The sequence below is a fragment of the Necator americanus genome, chromosome I, assembly GCF_031761385.1.
Source record: "Necator americanus strain Aroian chromosome I, whole genome shotgun sequence".
Taxonomy (NCBI): Eukaryota; Metazoa; Nematoda; class Chromadorea; order Rhabditida; family Ancylostomatidae; genus Necator; species Necator americanus.
The window spans coordinates 21,519,717-21,533,381 of record NC_087371.1 but is presented as its reverse complement, the minus strand read 5'-3'; the positions used below and the strand labels follow the sequence as shown (position 1 = coordinate 21,533,381).

Below are 13,665 nucleotides of genomic sequence, written 5' to 3'. Positions count from 1 at the left end.
TGTGTTCGGGAGTGATTATGTTATCGCTACATTTAGTTTAAGCTCTCTTTCTCTCTCTGGTCTGTTGTTTGGCGGTTTTTGATTCTCGCGATTCACTTTCTTTCATTCAAATCATCGGATCGTCGTAATGTTTCGCAGCGCTTGTATCACATTAATTTTGTGTACTACGCTCCCTATAAGTCTTTGTAGGCATGATGTCAGTCAATTTTAGGACGGTGTTTTTGGCTTCAGTATAGATGTAAACAACCTTTTGTTGTCAATAAGGTGCAGATCTTGTAGGAGACGTAATGAAATGGACGCTCAAGTTTAGTCCAGATGAAATCGTATGTTTTAGATTATGAGATTTTCCAGTAACCACATATTGCTTGGATGTATGTACTCTTCCAGATGAGATATGATATTTTCATCCATCATTTCGAAGAGTTGAATTCAGAAAGAAAGAAATGTTTAAATGTGCACGCAGAAAGAGAGCGAGCGGTTCTCATCCTCATAAGTTAGCCAAAACCGTGAGATGAAAAGAGAAATTGTCACCAATAATATCTTATTTTATCTTTTTAACGACGTCAACCCGTTCAGTAATATTCTTCAGTTTTTTATGGTATAATTATTAATAAATATAATAGTATAAAATAATAGATTATATATAATATAATCTATTATAATATAATGGGCGGGTATGGTGAAGTTGGTAGGAGGTTCCACTGTGCCTGCACGACTGATTGATTGTTCGAACCCCTCGTAGTGCCAACCAAAAAGTTGATCCTTCGGAGGAGTCCTTCTATAAATTTGTACCAGACTTGTCTAGGAGGACTAAAACACTGACTTGAAACATCGGCTAGATCCCGCAAGTCATTGTATAGGTTCGTAAACCTCGATCGATCCTGAAGTGAAGTGGACGTGTTGGTCCATCCCAAGCGGATCCGTTAAGTCCATGCTCTTTATCGTTCAGGGCATGTGTTTTTTTTCAGGAATAATGGATTTTAGGAATGAAGGAAAATGTGAACCGTCTTTTATAAATTCAGAAGTTAATGGGCTCAGTTTACACGGCAAAGCAACTCTCTACATCTGTAGAGAAAATAAAATGAAAGCTCGCGTGGCGAATTATCTCTTGGATTTCTATTTTACCATTTGTATGTACGGATGTAAGAAGTTGCCTGGTATCGTACGTTGAGGCTTATGATTCCAGGATTTAATGATTATACATGTACAGGATGTAACACACATATGTTTCGCGTTTTTGATACGTTCCCGAGAAGTACGTTCTGGAAGTCACCTACTAGTCGAAAGAACTCATTATCGGGAACTTCGCGAACATTGCCTTCAGCGGGGATGATGTATTTCGTGCGGCACATGATATGTATGAGCCTGTGCGTTGCAATGCAGCGAGTTGAACATCTGTGAACAGCGACCAATTTTTTGCTTACCACCGTTCAAGCAGATGAAGAGTTGCATCAAACTACTTGCTCTCTTCAGTATTTGTAGGGTTGCAGTTAAAAGTTACGGAAAGACGAACAGGCGTCGCTGAGAGGGTCGACCGCGTCTGCGCGATTGATTGTTCAAAAATCACTCTGGAGGCGACCAGGCCATTTATCCCTGCGACATCGATGAACTGGCACCAGGCTTGTCTGGAAGGATAAAAACACTGACACATCGGCACGCCCCCGCAAGGCATTGTAAGGCTGCACACGCATTCATAAACCTCCAACGAATCTGAATTGAAGTCGAGGCGCATCCTCGTAGTGATCAACGGCACTGTCACTTTATTCTTTGTTTTCCATTCAAATACCGAGAACTTTCGAAGTCAACAACGATTTGTTTCATCTACGCACAAAGATTTTCCTACTTGTGCAGCATTCGGTGTTCGTAAAGGTAGTATCCTTCCAAAAATGAGTGTAAAATCAATGAGATTTCAACGAATTGAGTTGGCCGCGCATGGACGAACAAAGTTTTTGAAGTCGTTTTTGGAGAAAATAGTATCTCAACTTGCTAATCAAGCCTGAACTCTTGCAGCGTTTTCGCTGGAGAGGCTAACCCTGTTTTTCGTAGCTGCTTTAATACTTACATGTGCATAGATGAAACAATGCTTCGACTTTTCTTCACTTAAGCAATGGACAGGTTTTTTCGCTTGAATATTCCCTGTCTGTCTTAGACGTTACTGCACATAGTTTCTGAGTATTTTAGCACGGCTATAGCTTAAACGGAATTTGAAGTTGAGATCCTTGAAAGCGTCTCCCAAATCCAGCAGTTCACATTTCTTTGCGTTAGCTTTCCATAGATACTGGAGACATTAGAAGAAAAAATAAGTTGGCCTCTGGGAAGGATCTTGCGCTAATTTTAAAGTCAAGTTCAACCTTTTTTTCTTAACCTTTCAAATTATTTTCCTCGTTCCACTCTTAGATCTCACCTTAGCAAGGAAAACTTAGAGACGTAAACTGTTTGTATGCCATTCAAGCACTTCTCACTTTTTGTACCATTATCATCGATCTTGGAACCAACGATGGTTTGCACGGGATACTTCTAGGAAGCCGAGAAACACGTGAAACCTCCTGAAAAACATCGCATCCTACCGTGGATAAGAGCGGGGTTGAAGAGCAGGCTTTTCTAAGCTGAATGATGCTCATTTCCTGTTCCTTTTCGAAGTCCATGATGGACGATGCACAGTCGATCGAGGTCCTGAGCGTCCTCTTTGAAAACGCGGATCCTCCTAGGAGTTCATTTCAAGAAACTCGCCAGAAATGAGCAAAAAATTCCCCTGCAGCGTGACATATGCAACTTTTGAAATGAACGACAGAATATGATAAGCAGAAGCTGAAATCGTCTCACCTTCCAAAGATACAATAAATAAATTCCTTTAGATTTAAGGGAATAAATCCCTTTAGATTTAAGGAAATTGATAGTTCCAAAAATCTACCGTTTCCTGTATATTGTTTGGATGTTCAGACGTGTTTTTATCTTCTCTTCTTTCAATTGATGATAGCATCTTAGATTTTGCACGGTGCTGCCATTAGAGTTGAGTTACTTGGTTTCTCGTGATTCGCAGACGGATCGTTATTCATTGTTCAAATTCAAAATGTTAGATTGATAAGGCAGAGATGTTAGAGAAGCAAGCAGAGAGATCTTTTCTGGATTTGTTACACTACAAAGAGAAAAGAATGGTCTGATGACAGCGAGGAAAAAGTTGTGCAACGATAGTGGAAGGAGAACAGGGAATAGGCCGTACCTGTTTCTATCTTTACAACTCACTTTAGGCATTTAAATGAACAAACAGAAAATAAATAATACCTGAACATGGCAAGGAGTAGTTAGCTAGTTAGAAATAGAAGTAAAACCTGGGTTGTCAAGAAGCGATGTTTTCAACTTTGTCGAACTAGTAATAAAGGAATATTCACTGATAACAAGAAAATCACTTTGAATCTTTCAGATAAGTGGCAGTTCTTTAAATGTCTTGGCGTTAGCCAAAGTTGACTTCTACTTACAAGTAAAAAAATATTTTCCGACGATGGGAAAAATGATTCAGACACCACAGAAAGGCGAGCTGTCTTGTTTTCCGTAACTTCTCACATTTTAAGAGAATCGAGCGCGTTCTATTTGAAAGCGGATAAGTGATTCAATAACTAAACGTTGAGAGAAACTCTCATTCCTTTCATTGACACAGACCATTACACGATCTTATATTACCATTTTGAGGTTCCCTCACCTTACGTCCACCACCTGCTGCACATGAAAAGCGCTCAAACGTTTTTTATCCTTTTGTAGCTACGTAGTAGCCAGAACTGCTGCGTTGAAGCAGAAATGAAGTACATTTTGCTCGATCTGTTGAAGCTGTGTGGTAATTTCAATGGCGAAAACCTTCTTGAAGCTGTAGAATAAGTAATATCAGGTCCATCACAAAGTTGGAGTTTTCAGAAAAAAAAAGGGGAAATTTGCCCAATCTGAACAAGCCGTCTCTTTTTCTGCTAAATACACGTTGATCTCTGACCGCCGAGTACAAACAGATGGTTTTCTTCGCCGCGTTCGCTCAAGTAATCAGTTGGCGCGACCTTTACGGTTGTAAACGACGGTACAGCGGGAACCAGTGCGTTCGAACGAGAAGCGGCTGCGGCTTATGCACATCACTCGAAATTGCGGCGGTCGTTCCGGGTTGCAGTCCGAGTTGATGTCATTTTCCTGCTTCTCCTCCGACTTTCATGATGTCATTTTGTCTTCTTGTAACGATCGAGCAAAGGAATTCGCCTGCGGATACAAATACAGAAATTGAACTGTTTCATTGGACGCATCAAAATTATGTCTCTATGCGAACTTCTTCCAATACACTTGATTTGGATCTGAGGTTTCTTCTCTTTTATTTTCAGATGGCCTTCCGGTAAACAATCAATATCTGAGAGAAGTTCGTTAGCAGGCTTTTGCTCTTTTTTGAATATGACTACTACTATTAAAATTATGTCAACATAACTTTCTGCACCAATATTGGGGTGTTGAAATTTTCCTAGGGTTTCTTTTTCGACCGAACATTTATCGGATGGTTTTCACAAATGCTTGTTTTGCAAAAAGAAACCAAATCACTCTGGTTGGATACAATGATGTAAAACTCGCTGATTCGCAGTTTCAGGCCAACATATTCGTTTCCGATGCAAGATAAGTAGACTTATCGTTGCCTTAAAGAGTTTTCTCGAACCTTAGCATTATTATGAAACACAATTATGAAATGATGTTATTAAATTTCATTACTGAGTAGGATTAGAACCGTTAAAATTGGTAGGATATTGTGAAAAGTTTTCAAATACATCGGTTAGATATTTCATTTTCGCTGTCTGATTTCAGAGATCACCGTGAAAAACTGTCATTAACAAAATGATACATTTTTGTAGGGATTAAGTCGGGTTAGGTCCAGCCTTCTTCTCTGCGAGCTGCGTTTCTGTGCGTCAACGTCGCTGATGACCGAATCCCGTGTTTGAACGGGTTGTCCCAGTTGGAATCGATAACCCACAAAACATGTTCTTCTTCGGGGCGTCAAGTTGTTGCAACACGTAGGAGACCTCGTGTGCATTCTGCCGCCTGCATTCCTTATCGTCCCACCCATCGTTGAAACACAACGGATCTCTTCTTACTGTGTTTCCGTACAGATTTCCTCGATCCCTTGACGAGTCGTCTCGTCTTCGTTTCTACCTCTCAGCTTTCGCGACATGTGATTCATGTTTCCGTAAATATTTCGCCGGTTTCCAGCTGCTCTCTTCAGCTGAACGGGTTTCTTCAAGTTCTTTTGTTGATACTGGAAGGTCAAGATGTTTTCTTTGATCCCCGAAACACGTGAGTAAAGAGTTCTGTGTACTCGGGAAATTCCGCTGGCGAATTTTGTCGGTGAAGGGAAGTAGACGTTTTTGCTGAAGATTGCTCGCTGAACATTTAACAAACCTGGCGGAAACATTTTCTGTCGCACAGTTAGAAGTTCCACTTTCTTAGTGAAATACAATGTGCCAAGAAATAAAATAATAAAAAATAATATGCTGGAGTTGCATTGTAGTTCTTCATTGTTTGCGATAACGTTCATATCAAAGAAAAAAGTCGACAGAAATGCAATCTCAACTTCTTTCTCTCATTACAATCTTTATTTTTTTTATTGTTTTAGCGAACAACGTTCATCGCATTAAAAAAAGAAAGCAGTAGAGATGGTTGGATGCTCTGCGGAGTTCCGGATGTGTTTTTAACTCATTACCCGTATCTACCGTAATGCAGATTATATTATATTTAGTAGATAAGAGTAGATAATATTGCAAAAAAAAAAAAACAAGCGAGCAACAAAGTAACCAAAGTAACCGTTTAATTTTGGCAAATGGTCCGCCTAGACCTATCTCCAAGATCCATTCATTTGTTTATTTGGACTTTTGTTTGGTGAGAAATGAAAGTACACCAGCTGCAATTCCCTACGTGTATAAAAACCAGACATGATGACGTTCCTCTCATGTTTCTTTGGGGGCTAGATCATTCTTCTGCAGGGGAAGATCGGTGAGATCCTCCCGGCAAATCCAGATGCTATTTGGTGTTACATTCATGCATACAGCTCATAGATCTCTGTTATTCCTGTATTCCTGCTCACTTAAATTCATTAGCTCGCCATACCAATTAGTTTAATTGTTTTCTAAGAAGATGTTTGTCAAAACTCCTTAATTTTTATTCGAGTTGTATAATCAAGACTTTGAAATTAGACGGCCATTTTCCATGTGCAACTAGACTGCAGGGCCCAAAGTTGCTAGGAACTTTAAGGGAAATATGTACATGGAAAATACAGCGAACGTTTCGCTGCGTGTGCAGCTCGGGTGTTCTGCAGCCCTTCAGCAGCGGGGAAGAATCGTTGCATTGATTTTCTGTAATTTTTTAAAAAGGATAGCGATGAATGCGGATTTCCCACGCTGCTAAGGGCCTCGCGCAGCGTCAGGATGTTCGATGTTCATAAAGCGTCGAAAAGCAGTCAGTCATTTCATACCTCTGGGACGTATAATCTTTGGGATAAATGATGCCAGACTTGTTTGGAAGCATAAAAAAGTGATTTGATATTGCCGAAACGTTAGCCACGAATAAAGGATTATAACAACCTCGTGTCCGGCTCAATTAAAGAAAACAATCATTGAAACATCAACATGCCGAGGTTTATCGAAAGTCGCACATGGAGTGATTTGATATATAGGTGATACCTGCAAGTCAGGGCCGCGTAGAAATATCCCCAAAAAAAGTTTGAAAATTCTGAGTTTAAGTCGGCGCAACCCACAGGGACCAGTCAATGCTAAGCATTCATCTTTTCTTCTTTAAGACTTTTATAACTCGATTCAAGTGTGCATCTGGACCGTCCAGACACAAGCTGTGGAGACTGCAGTGAGGCAAATCGCGACCAAAATCTGTTGACAGCCATTTTAGATTAACCTGAAATTGCCGCAGATTGGGACAACATGCAGCAGGCTTATTCTAAATACCCTGTTTTTAAATTCTTCTAAATTTATTCTGAAACATCGAAAATCTGATGTATCTGGTTCTGTATGTAGGTATTTTGCCTTTCGAATCACCAAAGATTCTGCTAGTCGATTTGATTTCATCTTTCACTAGAAATCCTACCATTCCTTTTTTGAGTTATCTATCTTTTCCTCACATGTGGAGAACAGTTCACGGTGAAATCCATCGTGAACAGTCTGCGCATCCACAAATGCGCCGGAGTTTAACACTGCTCTGCCAAACAAAAGCGATTAGAAAATTCGAAAGCGATTAGAAAATTCCATGAAGCGAAACGCTCGTGTGTGAGTGTAAGCATACTTTCGTAGCGATATCCGTCAGATTTTGACGTTTAAAACATAGAACCTTGGACATGGGGTTTCACATTTCTTTGCAAAAATCTTCATTTGAGAATAGTTGCTGAGTAAGCTAGCAGTGTAAGATTGTTCAGTTCACAGGGTGATTTTTCTAACATGACAACGTTATTCTTTTTCGAAATCAACACTTTATTGTTGTTCTTGGGAAATCTATCACTCCCTCATCTTCACTGATATCCTCCACTTGTCGTTTGATCACTCCTCCAGACTTGTCCACTCGATTACTTTTTCTCTGCCAGCACCGTCCGCATGCTTCACATGTTTGCCTTCTCCTCGAATATTTGAGCTTTACAGATGTCAACAACGGTGAAATTGTTGGAGATTGAAGATACTACAACTGATAGTCAGGCAAGTATTGCCACTTTCTAGTGTGCCCTCTTGTCAAAACTAAACACATGGCTTTGAGTAAGTTCGAGGTGCCGAAGTGGGACCCTCATTCAGCTCCGCATTCGACTGCGGCTACAGTGGTGCCCTCTGTGCACCTGCGTTGGGAGCCCCGCGGCTGAGCAATCGATCGCAATCGACTCGAACTACAGGTGGAGCTCACCTCGATTGCCCGCTCTGCCGCGTCGCTTCGAATGCAGCTGGTTACGCAACTGCACCACGTTTCAGGTCGTTCACACTCGACTATAGCAAGGGCTCCACCCGAAGCTCTTTCGCCTATGCAATTGCAGCAGAAGTTAGGTCGTTTCGACTGCGCGCTCTACAATAGTATTACATACACTGCTGAAATTGTTTTGTATAGAAAATAGTTACAGTTGAACTAGGAGGGTTTTTTTCCACATACACACCCTCCTGTGTCCTGTCCCAATCGAAAACGTATCGCGGCCGTCAAGTTCTAAAGATTCGGGTGAAATCTTCATAATTGTAGTGTAGCTGTAGAATGCACTTTATTTCGTCTCTGTAATCATCTCCTGGTTTCGTAAATTTTCTGAAATTTCTTCGGCCGACTTTTTCTTTATAAATACAGTTTGCGGCGAAATCCTTGTCTCGCTGCTACCGTCGGGCTCGCGGATCAGTGACACCGTTAGGCCGGCGCTTAGCCAAGCGTTCCGTTTCATGTCATCGTCGCAACGCCTTCCCCAAGGGAACGAAATTTAAGGCAAAACTGTTGGTAAAGTTTGAAAATCTGAGGGATGTTTTCGTTCATGTAAATAACTCAACTTTTAATTATTCACATATTTAAAGCCAAGGGTCAGATAGTCTAGGACGGTTTGGATCACGTCAAAAACATCAAACTTGAAAATCCAGACGTTTATTCGCAAATCAAGTTTTTCGCTTTGATTTCAGTATGGAATGGGCTTACGAAACACTGCGCATGCGTTTGTCGAAGCGCTGAAAGTGTTCGACGATGCGAAACGCGCAGATCGCAAGGACTGGAAGCTGAAGGCCGAGCACAAAGGCGATAAATGCTTCAACAAACATTTTCCCATTGGCAAAGTCTACTATCTCAAGGTACGTCTCAGCATAGCTTCATGTATACTTCGACGGTGCAACTTATCATCGTGGTCGTCCCAGTCCGATCGTGGTTCAGACCTGGTATTTAACAGTTACTGGCACGTGCTACCACGTACATAGGCGCTTCAAGACGATCTTAGCACGTATCCAACAAAACTTCTCCAGTTGGATTAACATACTCTAGAAAAAAGTGTGCCTTGATAGGGTATATTGCTATCCATCAATTGTTTGTCTGCGGACAAATGCATCACACAGAGAAAATTCGCTTACACTCGTTTCAGCAGTGGAAATGTTGCTGCGGCGAACGGCTAGGTCCCGAAGCGAGTTGCCGTTGGTCTGAGTTTGCTTGAGAAAGCCAACCAGATGATACTGGATAGCGCTATTGGAAAAAGAAACCTTCGATAGTTTCTATTTCGTGGAATTTGTTCTCCCAAATACAAATATATTGGACACGGAGCCCTGTGGTCGAGTCCATTTTCTTACGCTGCCGCGCTCGAAGCAGCGCATCGGGGCTAGCGGTTCATCGCTAGCCCACTCCTCTCTGCGGTCCGTGTCGTTCGCAACTGCCGGTCCAACCGCGCAGCTTCGAGCGCTGCTACTTAAGAAACTGCGCCGAGTTTCAAATCGTTAAGAACTTTATTACATACACCGCTATTCAAAGGTGAACGTGTTGCGCTCCATTTCGGAAATGGCGCTCCTCCACAATCCGAAAAAAGTTTTAGTTCATGGTGCAATATGGCGTGAACACTTACGAACAAAGTCGAACTGTTCTGATCATGTTTTTGGGACTGCAGATGAGCTCATCATAACCATACGCGTTTGAAATTGTTTTGTCGCTGCATATTATTGTGGACGACGAGCTTTAAACCCGAAGACGAAGTTAGAGAAGTTTCGCGCGGCTCTACGTCCCAACTGGACAGTACGAAAGTCACGAACTCTGAGCGGACTGTAGGTTTTGTAGATTCTTTCATGGAATATGCAGCGATGTTTTTTGCGAGCACCCCTGAGAGATCCGGAGTCGGACTCGGATCATCCCCCGTATATATTCAGCCTTCTCATTACCTTTGAGTTCTATAGTATTTCGGACCAACTTGACCACGATCTGACGGCAAAAGAGAACCATAATCAGAGTTCAGTTCGTGTGGTTATACTTTCTAAACAGATCGCATAAATGCTAAAAGCTGCACGGATTACGATATGAACAAAAAATAAAACGAAACGCACAGCGAAATTGATAAGTAAGAGAAGTTACTTTTCACATTCCCTTTTTTCTAAAGAAATTCGTTTCAGAAGACGTACAATATTGACATGGAAACGCTTTTCCAGCATCACTGGAACGAGGTAATGCTTGAAAAATTTACCGTCTACACTTAATAGAAGCTTCCGTTCTGGACTGATGGAATCGACCGCGCATAAGATCGGGATCACTGTGAAGCTACAGAACTTCGTACTTTGTTTAGTGGCTGGGCTCAAAACGTTGGAGCATAAAAGTTACGATTAAGAGGGGACCGTTGCTAGCACCTCCTGCAGTTTGCGTGGGTCCCACTGTTAGCTCCAACGCGCCGCTAACACAACTGCACCGAGCTGCGCGTCCTCACCCTCCGTGTTTACCCGAGTATATTCTGATCCGAAATTCATTTGAAGAACGGCACCTCTCGTATGGTTCCATCAAAACTACCTCAAGCCTGGTGCAGCAAGGGGCTACGCCAGAAGCGAGGCGGTGAACTCGATGGCGATGATGCGATTGAGGTGGACCATTGTCAGCTCCAATCGGACTGCAGTGAGGTTAGCGAACGTCGCACCTCGGGTCTTGATCGCAGCCCCTAACCCCATCACGTCGCTCCGAGCCCAGCCATATTCGGGTGCTCAGCTGCACCAGGGTTCAGGTGGTTTAGCCCGAATATGGTTTTCGTGTGCATATTTTTCAAGCGTCAGCTGGCTTTTCTGTAGCTGGACCTTTATTTGAAGAGTTTCACTATGGCGTGTGGCATGAAAAAATCACCTTGATCACCTTGACTCCCGTTGATCTTCGGACTGGTCGAGCGGGCGCCAGTAATTCTTCCATTTGTCCCGATCGCGTGCCAGAGTAGCCCAGTGGTTCCTCCTTTCGCGTGGGACACGAAGAGCATCATATTTTTCTTTCAAGGACTTCGTGAAGAAATCTGACCATCGGGTCGGCGGTCTTCCTGTAGTGCGCTTAATATCGCGGGGAACCCAGTCGCTCACGGCTCTGGTCCAACGGTTGTCATTAAAGCGCATCACGTGTCCGGCCCACCTTATTTTACTTTCCTTGGCAAACGCGGCGGCGTCTCTAATCTTCGATCGCTGACGTAGGAGAGAACTTCGAATCCCGTCCCTCACTTGCGTGAAACGGGATACTCCTAGCATCACTCTCTCAATTGCGCGTTCAATGACGCTCACCGCGTTTTCTTCCTGCTTGCGAAATGCCCAGGTTTCCGAAGCATAGGTCAAAGCAGGAAGTACGGTGGTGTTGAAGAGGTGAGCACGGAGCCGGGTGTTCCTGGTCTTCTTCACTACATCCTCGATGCTCTTGTACGCTCCCCAAGCCGCTCGTCTCCTCCTGCCCAGCTCGGGGGTCAGGTCGTTCATCATGTTCAGTTCCCGACCCAGATAAACGTAGCTGGTGCATTCGGATATGTTCGTTCCGTTGAGCGTGAATGGGGCATCCGAGACCCATCCGTTCCGCATGAACATCGTCTTTTGTAGATTCAGCTGAAGACCGATGCATCCACATGTTTCGTCGAATTCGGTCAGCATTCGTTCCGCTTGGCTGATGCTAGGTGTCACCAGTACGATGTCATCAGCAAAGCGCAAATGGTGTAGCTGCCGACCATCAACCTTCACTCCCATGTCGTCCCATTCCAACTTTCGCATTGCGTTCTCGAGGGTGGCTGTGAATATTTTGGGTGAAATTGTATCACCCTGTCGGACCCCCCTCTTCACGTCAATGATGATGTTCTTGTAGAATGGCGAAATTCCGGTCGTGAAGTTACTGTACAACCTCGAAGTACCTTTATATATTGAGTAGGGACGCCTTGGTTGTCCAAGGCTTCCACGACCGCTTCCGTCTCAACCGAGTCGAAAGCCTTCTTTAAGTCGATGAAGGTGAGACAGAGCGGCATCTTGTACTCTCGTGATACCTCGATGAGTTTCGAAACAGTGTGGATGTGGTCAATCGTGCTGAATCCTTTTCGAAACCCTGCTTGCTCGCATGGCTGTCCTTCATCCAAGACTTTTTCAATCCTATTAAGGATTACTCTTGTAAAGAGCTTGTAGATGACGGACAGTAGGCAGATTGGGCGATAGTTGCCGATGTCATATGGATCTCCTTTTTATACAACAACACGGTCTTGCTGGTCTTCCACTGTTTAGGAACCTTGCATTCCGACAGATAGCGTGTAAAGAGCCTCGCCAGGGTGTTGATGAGTACTGGCGGAAGGCTCTTCAGGTGTTCTGGTCTTATTCTGTCGGGACCGGGTGCCGTACGATTTCTTACCGACATGATAGCATGTCGTATTTCGGAGGGAAAACCTCTGGAATGACTTGTCCATCTTCCCTCAGATGGTGAGGAGGCAAGTGGACATGGCTGTCGAAGAGATCAGAGTAGAAGTCGTAGATGATTTTCTCCATCCCCCTTCTCGATGCAATGGCTGTTCCCTTTGGGTTCCGGAGAGCAGTCATCCTCGTCTTGCGACTGGCGAAGTCTCGACGGGCATAGCGGATGCTTTTCCCCGCCTCTGCAGCTTCAGCCAGCACTTCTGCTCTTCTCTCTTTAAGGTCTTCCTTTATCGCCTCTCGGCAAAGCCTTGCGAGCTCGGACGTGAGTTCTTGGTTCCCTGCGGCTCGTGCTGCTCCACGCTGGCGTATCAGCTCAAGAGTTTTAAGAGACAGACGCCTCTTGGTGGTTTTAAAACTCTCAGCCTTCTTCGCGCAGTCGTGAAGGTGTTCGACAAGCCGGTCATATTCCTCGTCGATGTTGTCCATTGCAGAATCTTCCCAAAAGCCGACTAGCGTAGCGAAGAGATCCCAGTTGATGGTAGTCCTGGGATTTCTCTCTCTGAACTTGGCGGCTTTCTCTGCTCTCCTTGTGAAGGAAAATCTTCCTCGGAGGAGGCGATGGTCCGATCCCGTATAGAACTTTGGTACAACACCGACGTCCGTCAGGCAGAACCTTTTATTGACGATGATGTGGTCTATTTCATTACGGTACCCTCCACCGGGTGACTCCCACGTCCAGCGTAAAGAAGAGGGTTTCTGAAATTGCGAGTTCCCATGGATGGTCTTAGTCGTCATGATGAACTCGGAGAGCCTCTCTCCCTGGTCATTCCATTGTAGGCCGTGGGTCCCGATGTGAAGTTCCTCCGGCGTTCTTCTTGGGCCAACCTTAGCGTTGAAATCGCCAACTATGACCTTGTAGAAGGCATGATCTTCTTGGTAGAACTTCTCCAGGTCCATATAGAAAGCTTCGACTTCTTCTTCTTCGTAGCTTGATGTTGGAGCGTAAACGACGAAGATAGTCAAAGCTGGTATTGGGCAACATCTTCTCATCCGCAGACGTCCGATTCGGGTCGTAAGTTGTTCAAAAGAGTCGATGTTCTTTGCCATACTCGTGTTGACGAGGACGCCAACTCCACCAACACCTCTACTGTCGCATGTTCCTAAGAACAGTTCTTCTCCAGTTTCATATACGGCGTTGAGAGGGTGACGTCGTCTCGTCTCGGTCAGTCCGATGACGTCGTACTTGATCTTCTTGGCTTGCATCATCAGATCTTCGATGGCCGCTTCCGATGCAAGCGTACGTGCGTTATAAGTACAGATCGCCATCCTAGTC

The 13,665-nt window shown here is 43.9% G+C and overlaps 2 protein-coding genes across 4 annotated transcripts; one reads left to right on the top strand and one right to left on the bottom strand.

Moving 5' to 3' along the window:
* Positions 1–7,649: 7,649 nt before the first annotated feature.
* On the top strand, positions 7,650–10,640 carry RB195_006439 (uncharacterized protein; the record flags this gene model as incomplete). The annotated part of the gene is made up of 4 exons (XM_064179515.1): positions 7,650–7,703; positions 8,646–8,810; positions 10,104–10,154; positions 10,458–10,640. The coding sequence occupies 4 exons, from the start codon at positions 7,650–7,652 to the stop codon at positions 10,638–10,640; spliced, it is 453 nt and encodes a 150-aa protein (XP_064036463.1).
* A 180-nt stretch (positions 10,641–10,820) lies between these two features.
* Positions 10,821–13,658, bottom strand: RB195_006438 (uncharacterized protein; the record flags this gene model as incomplete). 3 transcript variants are annotated; one of them, XM_064179514.1, is made up of 3 exons in its annotated part: positions 10,821–11,792; positions 11,846–12,077; positions 12,331–13,658. In XM_064179514.1, 3 exons carry the CDS (start codon positions 13,656–13,658, stop codon positions 10,821–10,823), a joined length of 2,532 nt encoding a protein of 843 aa, XP_064036460.1. The 3 variants fall into 3 exon arrangements, with proteins under 3 accessions (XP_064036460.1, XP_064036462.1, XP_064036461.1); XM_064179513.1 differs by lacking the exons at positions 11,846–12,077; positions 12,331–13,658 and having other exon boundaries at positions 10,821–11,708; XM_064179512.1 differs by lacking the exons at positions 10,821–11,792; positions 11,846–12,077 and having other exon boundaries at positions 12,327–13,658.
* Positions 13,659–13,665: the final 7 nt, after the last annotated feature.